Source organism: Falco biarmicus, chromosome 10 (assembly GCF_023638135.1).
Source record: "Falco biarmicus isolate bFalBia1 chromosome 10, bFalBia1.pri, whole genome shotgun sequence".
Classification (NCBI taxonomy): domain Eukaryota; kingdom Metazoa; phylum Chordata; class Aves; order Falconiformes; family Falconidae; genus Falco; species Falco biarmicus.
In genome coordinates, this window is record NC_079297.1 from 6,505,651 (window position 1) to 6,521,449 (window position 15,799).

At 35.6% G+C, this 15,799-nt stretch overlaps 1 protein-coding gene across 1 annotated transcript in view; it reads right to left on the reverse strand.

Annotated features, from left to right (window-relative positions):
- Positions 1 to 15,428, reverse strand: part of ZMYND8 (zinc finger MYND-type containing 8) — a 76,638-nt gene extending 61,210 nt beyond the window's left edge. Inside the window, exons 1-2 of the mRNA XM_056353381.1 lie at positions 15,214 to 15,428; positions 13,898 to 14,045 (exon numbers count right to left, since the gene is read on the reverse strand). Coding sequence (XP_056209356.1) covers positions 13,898 to 13,902 — 5 coding nt within the window. The 5' untranslated portion in view covers positions 13,903 to 14,045; positions 15,214 to 15,428. The remainder of the gene's footprint in view (positions 1 to 13,897; positions 14,046 to 15,213) is intronic.
- Between the last annotated feature and the right edge of the window lie 371 nt (positions 15,429 to 15,799).

Genomic DNA, 15,799 nt, shown 5'->3' on the forward strand with positions numbered 1-15,799 from the left:
GAGCTTTAAAAATAACATTTTGAACAGTTACACAAAAGCAAAGGAGGAATGTAATATTTTCCAAGGATAATGATGATGATAATACTACAGGAGAAGAGTTGCATTAAGGGCTTGTAGCTTGGTCCTGGATTTCCAAGTCATTGATTTACAACCCTAATTTCTAGAATAAGAACATGAAAGAATGTAATTCAGTGTTTTTCCTTTTAAGAGGTTTTTTTCCACCTTTTCTGCTTTAGCCCTGATCTGCCAAAGTATCAGTAACTACTGAAAGACCAGAAGACTGCCATCTGACACAAAATCCAAAAATAAATGTCTGTAAAGGCAGTTCCCAAATTTTTAAAATTAGGCTGGATGCTAAAATTAGTGACCTGTCTAAAAAGGTTGGTAATTTTATAAATTATCATAAACTACAGGAGAATGTGTTTATGCCCAATAGGTAGCTGATTTTCTCATAAGCTTAAAAGGCTTTGTGACCAGATGCATATATTTCTCCTTCTGAACAGTATTTTTGTATACTTTTGGTTTACATTACTTGTCCTGGATGACAGTGATTCATTGTCTGCAGATTAAAAAGCTGGTTTTGTTTGTAATATACACTGAATATCTAATGCATTATGAAAGTTTCTCTTGACAGCCATTTTCAGTATGCTCTGCAACGGCCTCATGTACATTTCCTCCATTCATGTTCAATCACCTGCCAAAAATACCTGGGAGGGGGGAAAAGCACCCTTGAGCTCTTTCCTTTAGCAGCTGTAGCTTTTTAAAAGAGGTGCTACAGCCTATGTTAACTTAAGGCAGAAACCCATATATATCATCCCTTTCACCCCGTTTGAACCAGTCTCTCCACAATTTAACAGCTGGGCTGTTGGATATCCTGTATAAACGGGGATTTTTATTATTATATATTTAAATTATTTTTCTATATTAAAAGCTTAACAGATATAATTTATTCCATATTTCATATGCAGCTAAATACTTTCAGTTACCCAGAAAGCAGCTGTGAGACGTACACAGGTAGACTGCATGTCAAACCTAAAGCATTTCCACCATGTAGTTGAACTACACCTGTGTAGCAAGTGATATACGATGCCTACACTGTGGTGACATGGTCATGAATCCAACTCACTGCACATGCAGGGTCTGTGGTTATGGGAATGTAGGTGCCCTGCATGAGACCTAGGTACAAAAACCTGAAAGAAGTCTGTGTTTCACCAAGGGATTCTAATGCCCAAGTGTGAGATATCCTGCATATAACACTTTTTCTGACATCAAGGTTCTTCTCAAGAAAATAGAAGAAAATCACTACTGCTAGGGAAGAATAATTTAGGACCAGGTCTGGATAATGCTAACCTCTAATAGTATTGCTATGGGCATTTTTCTCTTCTGATTTTTTTCACGTTCAGGAATCACTTGGTTAACAGTAATGAGATACATTACTTTTGTTGTTGTTGTTGTTGGTTTTTTGGGTTTGTTTTGTTTTGTTTTTTTAAATAAAAGCTGATTATCTCACAGAAGACTCTACCAGCTAAAGCTCATAGTAAAATACGTGAAGTGATGGAATTACAAACATACTGCTACTACAGTGATTTTTTTCCTCTCTTCTAGGCTAATATCTTATCACAACCCACTTCAGATTTAGACTATGTCACTCTCTCTTTTAACCTCTTTCCTGCCCCTCCACACACTAAATTTGGAGTTTGGCTTTAGCTTTAAGGCTCTGTGTATTCACGCTTTTGTCCTCCCTATCTGCTATTCCAGTTGCTATACTCGTCTCATTTCTGTGGTTTGCCTCTCACCAGGAAAAAGTCTTTCTTTTTCCACCACAAATGTGCAGTACAATCACTTTCACAAAGACTTAACCCATGGTTTCAGCAACTTTTTTTTTTTTTTTAACCAGACATACTAGCTTATGCATCTCACCATTCCTTTCCAGCCACAGCACTCAGCTCAGTCACACTTCCAGCAGACCTGTCTGTGTGGTTACACAGCGAACAGGATCAGTGAATCAAATATTTACTGTGTTAACTAACCCAGGAAAGGCACCAATTCACAATAGTTCACAACACTGCTGCGATAACAATTTTAGCGGCATGACTGAGAAAGCAGGAGTGAGCAGCTTGAGATCATTTAAACAATCACTACCACTAAAAGAAATTTTTGGGAAACTACGTGATCAAGCACTGCATCCATATTTTCACCAGATTTGTGTTATTAACTATAACTTCTTCATGTCCAGATGACACTGCAGATCTGTCCTTGTCCCTTCAACATTATGAAAAGGCAGGGAGAAAGAAAGCCTTTGAAATATAATCATTTCCCTGAAAAGGAGCAACACCTTTTCATCTGTGGCTTTGTTTTCTGAAGCCAGGTGAAATGCTTGCCCACAATTAAGCACACATTTCACTCACATTAACATCTGCATAAACTGTTGAATTCATTTAAGCACCTTTACAGATTATAATTTTTCATGCCCTGTTGGATTTACAGACAATGTTTACTAAGCCCTCCTTATCAGGTGACAGAAATGAGGATGCTCCTGAGCTAATGCCACTTCAAAGTTGTTTCCAAAAGGGAGGTTTACTGTAAAGAAATCTACGCCCACATCAAAAAACATAATTCTGAAAGGGCAGAACAAATCATGCTATGATTATTCTATTTGCCAATAACAATGAAATCCAACTGCAGCTACACAGGTAAGTCTTAACTATGTGACTAGACTGCAATCTTTTTTATTAAATGAACTTTGATACTTTTTTTAAAGCCACAGTATCCTCATATGACATTAGAGCTGACAGTTGTCAGAGTTCAGGGGATTCAAAAGTGAAATTGTATACAACATTTCAACCATAAAAGGAGCAACAGAACAAAAGCATAGGAGAAATAATTGTATTTCTGTGTTGAAGCTACTATAGGTCCAAAAAGAACTCAAACACAAATGTCAATTTACCCTTTTATAAAGCATTATTCTGACTTCTTATATAACAGTCTTGCTTAATCCTGGCTTTTAACGATATGTTAGAGTGTAACATTCCAGGCGCTACAATGCATACTGAAAGCGAAGTTGTGACGTTACTCTCACACTGAGTAACATGACACTCAGTGTCATTAGTAATTCAGGAAATACCAAGGTATTTCACAAAGGAGGAAAAAGAATTCTGCAAATATTTCTTAAGTAACTCTATGCAACATTCATTCACAGGCAGAGGATAAAATTAGTACTGCAACCCTTATTTTACTGCCTTTCTCTCAACCCCTCAGCTGTATTTCTCTTAAAATCACTCAGATTCCAGTCCTGGAATTTGTACATTTTAATCTCTTCTATGCATTCAAATAACTGCTTGTTCTTTCAAGGGATGTGAGAACATTTTGGGAAAACAACTGGTCCTGGACATAAGCATTGTGCAAACATTTTAACACAGCAGAAAAACGTGATTGGGGGGTGGCGGTGTAAGATTTGCTAGTTGTTATAATTCTGATTTATGGTGCATTTGCCTTCATCTTTATATGTTGGCAGAAAACTACTTAAAACACAAAAGGTAAAACTATACCAATAATTCTAACTTCAGGATGCAAATCAAAATAATTTTCATGACCAAATAAAGCTTGTAAATCTGACAGAGATAAATACTAATTCAGAAAGATAAAGAATATGCTTTCTAAACTGCAAATTTATCAAACTGGAGACACTACCTGCACATACATTTAGGGTCCAGCTCCTGAATAAGGCCTTAGAATTTAATTAAACAAGATGTTTTTTATAGGACGATATTGCCACTGAAAGGGGTACTATTATTACCAATCCCATTCCCAGCCACATATTCCTACTCCTTCCATTGCACTGGATTTATTTGTAGAACCCTGCAGTGAGCCAGGTCAGTTTGCTCCATCAGCAGAAAAGCAGATGCAATGGTGAGGTTAAACTCTGCAGCCACAAACAGTGGAGGGAGGGAGATTACCCCTTTCAACAGCCCCAGGGGTAGTTAGATCAGTTCACATTGTCTGTGCTGTTCTGCTTTTCCCCAAAGTAACTATTACAAAAAGAAAATGACATACAAATATGGCCGGTTCTCTGAACTTCCTGTGTTTTGAATTCTCAGTGCTTCTTGGTGATCTACACTGTTTTGGGTAAGACTAGTTCTTTGCATTCCTGTGAACAAAATTGACCTTTTAGCCCTTGGCCTGTTCTTCTGTTCTCTGTGAGGGTCTTGATTAAAACCAAAACAAATCTATACAACACAAAACCCACAGTATATTTGCAGTAAACACTTGGTTTTATTTACAAGCATATGTGCGTTTGTTTAGGAAAACTTAGATCTTCATGGATATATAGCATATAATACCACCAGCATTTCAAATTGCAACCAAAAAATTATATTGACTTTTTTTTTCTGACAGCCCAGAAAAGAACAAAGAGACTGTAGGACGAACAAATACTATACTTTTTTTTAAAGAACTGAGCAGCATGGCTGTATGAAGCAGGGCTATCAGAAGAAAACTTGAAATGCAGCTGCCTGTATAATTTAAAATATAAAAACCTGTCCCTATGTAATTCAGGTATAATAATTAAAAATTCTCTTTAACATTGTTCCTATTTGCAAAGATTTGCAAAGCAAATGCTGTGACAGGCAATTTTCAAGCAGCAATTTCTTTGAAAGGTAAGGTTCTCATTCCTGCTTGCTCTTGGTTTTGTTTTTTTTTTTCTAATTAAAAAAGTAATCTACATATATTTTTACATAATATTGTTCTTCATGTTAAAATATGATGAAAGTTTACATAATTGCCCAACATTAAAATATTTCTACTTCATATAAATTTTATAAGCACTTGAAAACAATGTAAATTATTTAAAGGAAAAACAAGTTCTAGTGTGGAACAAACCAGGCTTGTCCTGTAACAAATTTCAAACCTGCAAGCTGTTCTGTATTTGTTGTCAAAGGACAGTTTCTAAGACTGGAGCCCTGGACTAAACATCTCTCTCTGTAGCTTTGTATATGGTATATGTGAACTTTCTTCACCTACTTTTCCATCTAATCCATTGAAATGGGATCCTGATCTTATTTGGATGTTTCTATAGGACAGATATCTAAAAATAAACTTATTTATACATACATAATAAGGACATTTTCTCCAGATGTGTAGTAAAAAAATAAAAAAAGTATCTATTTTTACTTACTTGGACACATTCTGACAAAATATCCCTATTACATCAAATGAACAAAAGCTGGTTTCCTTTTTGTGTGGAAAGGAATAGTAGTAATTTCACAGATTTGCCGGGTTTCCCCCCCCCCCCCGCATGGTTCGCCAGCATTGGTAGAAGTGCAGCATCCCCTAGCGATCAATTCTATGTTATTACACTGGAAAGAAATTGCCGGCAAATAATCACACCTAGCAAGTGCTATTCAGACCACATTTTGCCATAGGATTCAATATTCATTCTTACGTCAGAATTTTACCAGAGAGACTTCGCTGAGGTGCCTGATAACCATAAAAAAGCCTGAGGGTGAAGTTTCCCTCAAGGGAACAGCTATCTCTCCACTGTAGCAGCATGAAAAGAAGCAATCAAAGAGCGTGTTTAAACCCATACACTGATTACTGTGAACACCAAGACTTGAGCCATCCTGCGCTGACCTGTGTGGCACTCATACCAGCAGTCACCATTCTGGGCCTCCAGAAGAACTCTAGCCAGCAGTGTTCAATGTTCTCTTAGTGAGGTAGCCATGGAACAATCTGTCCTACGCTTTGCTAGAAAAGAAGAGCTTGCATACCTCTCATTATGCTAGAGCATAATCTTCCCCTAGCACTTCAAACACCTCATGCGCAAATTTAATTCTAGGAAGGCAAACAAGCGAACGCAAAGCATTTGAAATCATTGTGAAGTCTCAGCCCAGACGTGTTTTTGCCATATAAGTTACAGTTAAATAGCTTGTACTAGGTAAACAAATCTTAGTAAACATGGATAAAAAGACAAAGGCTAGAAGCAAACCAGTTCTTGTGGGGGGCAGCAGCAGAGAGGAAACGGGCAATTGGGACACCTCTGCGAGGACGCATAAGGCAGCCACCACCAGGGGACACTCACATAACCCCAATAAATACACATTCAAAAGAGCTCAGCATACCCATACCAACACTTTCCCGAGAAGAGGCAGGCATATGGGTTCTCAAAACACACCTCTAATTTCATTACAAATTATGACCAGATTTCTTCCAAGTTCTGTCAACTGTTGATGACGTTCAGAATTAGTAGTCTTGCACAAAGCACATGATTTTTTGAGCTTTAATATGTCAGATTTAAATTCGGTTTTGCTATAAACCTAGCTAAAAATCAGGCAGATGTGTCTGAGCTTTTGGATCCACATTTTTATTTACATTAAAAGTGAGCAGTTGCAACCAGAATGTCATTCATGCTGAACTGAATATATTCCCATCTATCTTAGAAAACTGTGTGTGTGATCCTTTCAAGTGGTATGACAATCACACTATTATAGTTTTACAAGTTAATTAAGAAAGGACATAATGGCTTAGTTTGGAGTATCTGTATTCTCTGCAGTAAACCAATAGACTTAGAGATCTAATTTACCTAAAAATGCCATGCACAGTGTGCCTTGAGCTTAGAGGTGGGATAATTTCCACCCACAAACACATTTTTCTTTACCACTGACTGGTTTTGTTGACATATTTTTAATATTTTTTTTCTTGATGTTGGGAGGAAGCTACCTCACCTTGACAACATTGAGTGCACAAAACAAATATAAAATTAATCCTCCTCTGGATGGTATGACGACACCGTTTCGCTAGCTAAACGGATAGAAAAGGGCTGCACTACAAACAGTTTTAATCAACCTAAGTACAAAGATGTAATGCTTTAGAAACAAACCTCTCCACCTGTCAGCAGCATAAGAGAGCTGCTCAGGTTTGAAATTAAAAAGCCAAAGGACATTTTTTAGTCTTGAGTCGTCTCCGTGTTCCGCCCCGCAGAATCCTCCTATGTCAACAGAATAATTCAGACAACTAGAGAAACATCTAGCAAGATTGTAGACGGCCTAGGATATCCCATGTGACCTCTAGCTTCTACTCTCCAAGGCCAAGAGTCTCTCGTAAGTGCCGTGTCTGATGTACCAGACCCATGAAGACATCCTGGCTCTCAGAGACCACTTAAAATTACACTAGACGCCCCTATTTAGGAAGCTAAATCCCACCCTTTGAAAAATTCTTGGACACTATGACATAGCTGGGGGGTGCTGGTTAATATCTACCTGGAACCTGGAACATCCGGGAATCAAGGCTTTCACTCACTCTTGAGAGATGCTATGCTTTTATCACACAGACTATACAGAACAGTCAGAATTAACACACCCACACAGACAGACAAAATTTTTATGGAATTCATTACTATCTTACCTAGCTTTTGTGAAGTTCTAGACAATGCTGCTTCTTACAGAGATACATCTTTATTGATGTCTCATTAATCTCATGAGTAAAACAGTTTTATGAGGCTACCATATAACAGGAAAGAACAATACTTTTCAGAACAGACTAATCTTATGGACATAAGTAAAGGAAGAAAGAAAGATAGAGTAGATGCAGATCATTTTTCCATGACTAAACCATATAAAATTCCTTACAAAACTCTAAAATATCTACAGTAGAAGCAGTGATGAACACATCTTGTAGCATACTCCACTAATACATTTTAAATATGCATGTCCCTAAATCACAGAAGCATAAAATAGTCATTCTAGCAGTACATACAATAATTTCTCCTCTTACAATCCCAAACATGCACCTTACATTATTCCAATATAAAATAATATAGGCTATACCTTTTACTGTTTTGTACATGCACATGATCAGGAAAGGTTTCTTCCCAACATTAATAGCTCACTGGCTGTTTGACAGAGTAAGCAATTAAACTGGGAGAAGCTAATTTGAGAAGAGATTTTGTGGGAAAAAAGAAAACAACAGAACAGAAATAAGGGTAAATTTACACTGTTCAGTCTTGCTCTCTGATATTGTTACAGCAGCAAGAGATCTGGGTTTGGACAAGAAAGCAAATAACATAGATTCTTTGGTATTTTTTCCATATTTGCATTTGTGGGTTTACGTTATACAAGTTTAAATACAAGAACACTAATTCTCTACAGTTTCTACTTATTAATGCTCAATTTTTCTTTAATGCTTAATTGCTGTAACCATTGCACAGAAGAGAGACTACGGTATTATTTACAGAGAATAAGAACAGATGCTTATACAGAATATATTATTGGTCAACAGCTGCGACCGAATATTCCCTGATAAAGGATAAAAGCTAACAAGGAGGGGAAAAAAAAAACCACTGAAAAACGGATATCAGGGTTTCTGTGCATCTGGCACTTAGCTATTATTATCCATGCTGCCCAGGCTCAATTGGTGAATTGCACGTGTGATCTCAGCCTCATAGTTTGTAACAGTCTCACATGAACTTTCAATTTGTTATATGAATAGTAGTAAATCATAACAAATCCAGGATAAAAAAAAAAATTCTCCTTTCAATTCCCTTCTAAAGTTTGTGTTTTATTGCACTTTTAGGAGTGATTAAATACTTCTTTTTTTAAAATTGTTTTATCCCATTTTAGGAGACTTGCTGCTAGGTAATTCCACATTTAAACAATACCAGTGTAATAGGTTGACATACTACTACAGAGACATTAGCTTAGCAAATTTCCAAGAAAGCATAATATATATTTATAAATAATTACTAAAAATTACTAAAAAATGCTAAAAAAAATTAAGGGAATTTATTCACCCAGATAAAAGAAAAAGAAACATCAAATTAAAAAAAAAGGGTTGATTTTCAGTTTCAATTATTTCTAGTCATTAATTTTTCCTTGACAGACTACTTAACATATTAATGCATGAATGAAATATTTGTCTTTGCTTTGCAGGGTCATCTATTTAAATGTCACTTTAATAGCATATTACATAAAACCCTAGGGTAAAGTCCGGGCCCTATTATTTCCAGTGAGCCCAGAGTTTCACCCAGGACATTCATCTGTTTTTTCAAGGCATGGAAATTATAGTCTTTCAAGGACAATAAAATCTTTTCTAGGGAAACTAAAAAATTATTAATGTGTCTAAGTCCTTCTTGTGTCTACTGAGTAAGTTGTGAACAATAGTAGTTAATAGGTAAGTTGACAGAAATACTGAAGGGAACTGGAACAGGTTTTCTGGCTGCAGTTTCACATTTTATTTTTAATGTCTGCTTTCTTGTATCGTTGTAACTACTTTGCAACTATCAATACTTTGGGTTTTATGCTAAACACTTTACACTATCCTCTTTTTTAAGTGCAAACATCTGAAAGCCTCTGGAAATTGTCCCATATTTCTTCAGCTGATTTCTGTTTTCATGATTCTTTGGTGAATCATAAGATGCAGGAAAGAAAGCCTTCAAAACCAAACCTTTTCACTTTGTAGTTAAACTATATGCTACCTTCAAGCCAAAATAAAAATTCAGACAATATCTGTTATTAGAAGTTAACAAGCTTGAGAGGGATCCAGGATAGAACTAGGACTTCAATGTCAAGGTCCATTGTGTAATGAGTAGTGTATGTTACTTCTGCATGGTGCTATTAGCACTAGAGAACACAGGAATGCACTCTGTAGGCATGAAAGTAATATTGCACAAAGATGGGAAAAGGGCTTCTTTGAAAATAAGGCTAATAGTAGGGAGTTCAGCAGTCTAAATCATTCTAGAAACCCTGTCTATCAGCTTGGCTATGAGCTGTACAAACCAGGTTGGGTGTGCTTCTTTGTGACACACACAGATTTTCCTATCAAAGTTTCAATTTAGGTCTTAATACAAAGTAACTCACAGGGTTTTTTGGCTCTGTTACAAGCCTCCAGGCTTTCATTGCCTTCAGTCTGGCAAAAGTAAACAGGGATAACTAATACATGGTCACAACTCATTGCTCTTGTTATAGTAGATTTATAAAGGCCTGGCTGAACATAATTGCTGTCTTACCTTCTTTTTTTGTGTAGATTGGATTACGCTGGAGTCTTTCAAACACCAGACTGGACAAAGACATGAGCAACCTGGCCCTAACCCCGTAACTTGATTGTGCCTTGAGTAAGAGGTTGGCCTAGAGGCTTCCCAAGGCCCTTTCAGCCTGAATGTTTCTGTGATTTGCAAAATAGTATATATTTTTGTTTCTCTACTAATGCAATCTAAAACTTTCTTAAAGTTCAGGTAAAGTAAGCCTGGAACATCGGTGTTTTTTTCTACCTATGAAGTGAAAGAATAGTTCTAACCCATGCTTTCATTCCCATTTATGTTTTGGTGCCACTTTTAGTTATTCAGAAAGAACATAACGCAATGAAGAATTCACCTTGTCAGGGGCATGTGTGTGCAACACACAGAAGAAAAAAGTTATTCACAAACTAATACCAATTATTGGATCATCGTGCAGTCTCCATATACTGCATTGGTAATTATTCCAGACTCTCAACCTGCCTCCAGAACAGATGCATATATTGCATTTGAAGATATTATGCTTACTCTTCCTTCATTAGCCAGTCATTTAAAAATTGGGAAAACAAGTATAGAATGCAACATTTTGTTTGTTTGTTTTACTGCTCTATTATTAACCCATCAGGGAGGAAAAGGAAATGGTTACTGTAGACTCATACCAATGATGATAAACACTTTTACAGAATATAATGCAAATGTGAAGTGTTTCCTGGAAACATTTTAATTTGGGGGGGCTTTTAGATGAAATTTTCCCTAAAACTGCGTGGTTTGAAATTAAACCTACCCCAGGTATGGCCAAAAATTTAAGAGCCTGAAAACCTAAGCCACTGATTTATTATCATTATCCAAGCTGCAGAAAAAGCATATATTGCTCTGACAATATAACATTAAACAGAAGTGTTTACATTTTCTAGTTTCTAGAATGTAATTTCTTAGATAACACTTTTTAATATAATAGTTTTAATCAGTTGGTGGTCTTGAAAGCTGCTTTTTGAAAACTGCATGTACAGAGATACAAACTCCATTCCAAAAGGGAAATATACATTACAATAGAAAAAACATATAAGTGCATAAAGATGTATGTGGAAATAGGCAATTAAAGACTTATATTGTATGTATCTGTTGATTAAATTATTAGCATTTAAATGAGATAAATAAAACAATGGCGGTTTAATGCCAAGCAGAAATATATGAAATGCACTAAACATGAAAACAGGGGATTACAACCAATACATACCAGCATACAGGTTTGTGGGTTGTTTTTTTTAATGTCTATTAAAGTAGATTCTATTCAGAGAAGAATTTGATAGTATCTAGAGAATATTGTTACTACATTAAAAAGCAAAATCTTTTTAATGTCTCCATCTTTGTTCAACTGTGTGGACCTCTAAAATGCCTTAGAAAGAACAGCACAATAATACCAACAAACCAAAGAAGCTTTTGGCATAAATACGAAAAATTTAAGAATTTAGACAAAAACATCCTCATGCCACGCTACAATAGTAAGATAACATTTTACAGGATTTATAAATAGCAATTTTTAGCTCAAACCTTTTAGTGAATGGTGTTTTTCTTGTGATCTGAAAGCTCATTCCAACACTACCTCTTTTTAACTGCACAGTCAATATAGTACTAGAAAATAATCCAGAAAAGGAATTTATATTAAAACTATCATCTGGCTCTTCTAAATAACTGTTCCCCAAACCAGTCATTCTACTTCTAATTCACTATTCCTCCTTCCCTTCTAGAAAACATTTCATGCCATGACAGAAAAAATAACTAAATCTTTATTTTATAAATATAGTCTTACAAACTAGTTTGTAATCACTTCATCACCTAATAGACACCCTTCAAAACAAAGAAGTGATACTAGACTGTAATCAGATTTTCAGCCTGAAAGGAGGAACCAGGCTCTGAAACAAAAGGTTTCATAAAACCGAAGATGTATGAGCTAGTATTCAACGTATGATCTCTTAAGAATGCATTACTGCTGTAATGTATGCAGCAGTTGTTCCACCTGCTCTGCAAGTAGAATATTTATTTGCTTAATAGTTTCTAAATAAAAACTGCAATCAGCCACTACAGAAATTGTACATCATTACATAACAGCCAGTAATTGATTACCAGATGCAGACATTGAACTGGATCTCTCTGTTTTTCACAGAACAGCAAGATAGCTTTTCACTCTTGCATGCTACCTAAAATCTAGTACCTGTTCCTTTCCTGCCTTTCTTCAGGTTCTACAATTATCATTCAATTACATATTATAGTAAAATTACTTCAAGTGCTGTTTAATTGTAAAAGGGATTTTGATGTATGGTTCCCATTGAGAATTTTAATTTTAGGGCAGAGGCACAAATCCATACTTGCTTCACTTCCCCTGTCCCAATTTTATGACCTACCCTGTACGTTCTTAACACAGTTTTCTTTTTTTCAGAGACAGTAGTGTCAAGAAATAAGCAGATTGTTCTCAAACTGTAGAACAGAATCTTCAGAATTCACTATTGTACATTTGATGTTACAAATGTTATCCCCTTTTTGCACAGTTCCATTTTTGTAAAATTGGAACACTTTTACACAAAGGCTAAATCCCAAGTTTTAATTCTTAGAAAATAGAAGCCTGCTTTGTAGTGGTTTATGAAGAGGAAAGAGAAGCAAGAAATACCATACAGAAACATATCAATCGTTTGCCTAGAGTCCTGTCTGCAAAAATAACTGGACCATATACTTTAGAGAAAAGCCTCAAACTATTTCTTGGTATGAAAAATTATAGTGTGACAGAAGAACTACCTTCTTAGCCCATTTGATAATTCTTTTATTCCCAAATGTACAATGATTAATAGGCTCTTAGAATTTTAGTCTGTTACTATTGTTTAACTAGATGTTGGTGGGGTGTGTGTGTGTGGTTTTGTGCTTTTTTAAAAAATATATCTTGTTGCTACTGGACCTTATTTTGCTTGTCATTAAATGCCAGTTGTTTAATCTGTTCTGTTTAAATTTTGCTTTTAGGTAAAGAATAAGTGAAAACATCCAATATATGTATCTTGCACTTTGTTTTACTTTGTATCTGTCATTACCCTTCTCAAATTAAAGTAGAACCCTTCATACCCCCAAAACTGGAATTGAATTAGCTTTAGGAAGGTGCTGCATGGGCAAAATGCTTAGCATAAAGAGAATATTTCACAAATGTATATACTGGAAATCCCAGTCCTTTTGTACTTTGCCTTGTAAAACCTGTATCTTAAGAACAGACAGACAGCAAAACCAAGCTCAAACGCCTCAGTCCCTCACCTTCAAGTATTCCTGGGCCCAGAGCACATCAAGGAAGATCATCCTCTCTTTGGTCACACCTAGATGATATTGCCTTTACTATTGTAATGTGACTGTAGCTGAAGGGTGCAGAGAGAAATCACTTACAGAGTCTAACCTGTAAGTCAAGCAGAACGCAAAGCAAGCAGCTCTGGCAGTTCAAAATTTGTCTACAAGTTTGCTTGAAATGTGGCCAGAAAAAAAGGCCATTTGCCTCAACCTGATTTTAATAATGCTGTACTATACACATGTCCCTCTTCTCCTTTGTTTCTCCCAGCTTATCCTTTCCTAAGTAATTTCTCCTCCCCCATTCCAAAGTCCCAAAGGAACACAATGAATGTGTTCTGATGTCATTGCAGTGCTTTACAGGGTATCAATCTTCCCCACAGTAAATCTGTCTTCCATACTTGATCCTAAATTCTGTTAGACAGTCTCTATGCTCTTCTGTGTTTATACAATGCCCAATAAAATAATGAAAAATAAATAAATAACCCCAATCTTGAATGATCTTTCAACACACAGAAGGAAATCATATAGAAAATTTGAATGTATTTGTCTTGTGATTTTTAAACTAGGTTTACTTACCCCATGACAAGCACTGGATCTTTTTTCCTTCTCTGATTTTACTTAAATTCTGAATTAGCTCATCTTGTTTAACTGAAGCATAAAATAAAGGAATCATTCTTAGCTACTTCTGTGTGGTCAAGCAGATCTCCGGTTGATTTCTACAACTCTGTAAAATACATTAATTTCATTTTGACTTCTATATGGAAGAACAACAAATCAACAAATCTTAATAGCAGGCTAAGTATTAAATCCTATACAGCTGTTTTCAACCTAGGTGGCTGGTGGGATACAACTTCCTAATTTTCTGTTTAATTCCTGGACTAAATATATAAAATGACAAACCAACAGAAAAGTGGAAATATTTTCTAAACTGGAGGCTATGCTTTGTTGGGGTTTTTTTGCTTTTTTTTTTTACTAGAAAAAGCAACTATGAAAATAAAAATAGCTATGTTTGCTAAGTTTGTTTGTTTAGAAGATATGACAATGGAAATGACACAGTGACCTATACGTGAAATAGACCCATATAGAACACAGAAACTGGAATCGAAAAGATAAAAAACCCCTTTGGGTCTTTAACCTGGGACTTAGAGCTTAAATAGACACAGAATTATAGACTGGGCAGGGAAGTAAGTAGCCAAAAAAATAAGTGAGGTGGGTTGTCCTTATATAGGCTCCACCCTGTTACCTCAGTTTCCAAACATTAGAAGATCTAAATTCTGAATACATAAATTAGAAAACCAAGTATAAGTAACAGAAGTATGGGGTTTCACTAGTCTCTTTTTATACACACACACACTGCTTTAAGTTTACTAACTTTGCAAAGACAAAGTTCAGCACACTAGGGATTTATCAAAAAATTGATCTTACACAAAGTAAGTAAAACATTCCCCTACCTTAACATGATGCTGTAATTAGCTGCCCAGGGAGGAAAAACAGAATCCGACCACAGGGCTCTGAAAAGTAAAATTGTGGTCTGCAATGTCACATCTTATATATTTTTTTTTACCTTGCCTCTTAAACACAATGTTTCAAAACTAGATTCAAGCATTTTGTCAATTGAAATAATCAGTTTAGATAACTGTGATCTCCCTTTGAGCATACAGCATATGTTTACAGTAAAAATTTAAGCTAGTATATATAGAAGAACAGAAGTCACTGGATATCGCTTGAAGCATGCACTTGAACACTAGTTAAACATTACTATAAATTATTTGACTCGTTTAAATCTTCAAGTCTCATAGCTAGCAAATCTGCCTCAAGATTCATTTTGCTAAGATAGTGTAATTACTAGAATAATTAAGAATCCTAAATTTGAGTAATGTATTAAATCTTACCTTGTCCTAAAGAAATCATGTATCCATATAAGTGAGTAACAAATCATAGATGTTACCTGCTCCTGAATTGCTTTAGTTTTGTTTAAAAATAAAACCTCAATGTTACTTATTTGGAACTTGAGCAAGTAGAGGAGCTGAAATTTATGCTGAAAGTAAAATTACCTACAAAGCTACAAACGTAGAAGCTATACAAATATACAATTCTTAGACCTACAGTACAGATCTTTTAACCATATTCCCAGCCAGTAAAAAGCTAAACTAGCTCGCTCACAGTTGTACTGTACAAAAATAATGGTGTAAATTATGTCAGATTAGTATATTCGGGGTTACAAAATGACGTTCCAAGTTCCTGATTCTTGTTTCCCTTTCTGTTCAGCATTACTTGCGTTCCAGGAAGAAATGAAACCATTTTGAATCACAGTTAATTCTCAGTCAGGATTATTTTTGTAGCTTTAAAAAAAGAAAGGAGAAGCAGCAATTATGCTAAACAACTCAACAACTATCCAGAACATTTAGCACAAAACAAATTCAGGCATACTAAAAAAAAAAAAAGATTCAGTGAGCATTAAATATTTAATAGAGAGCC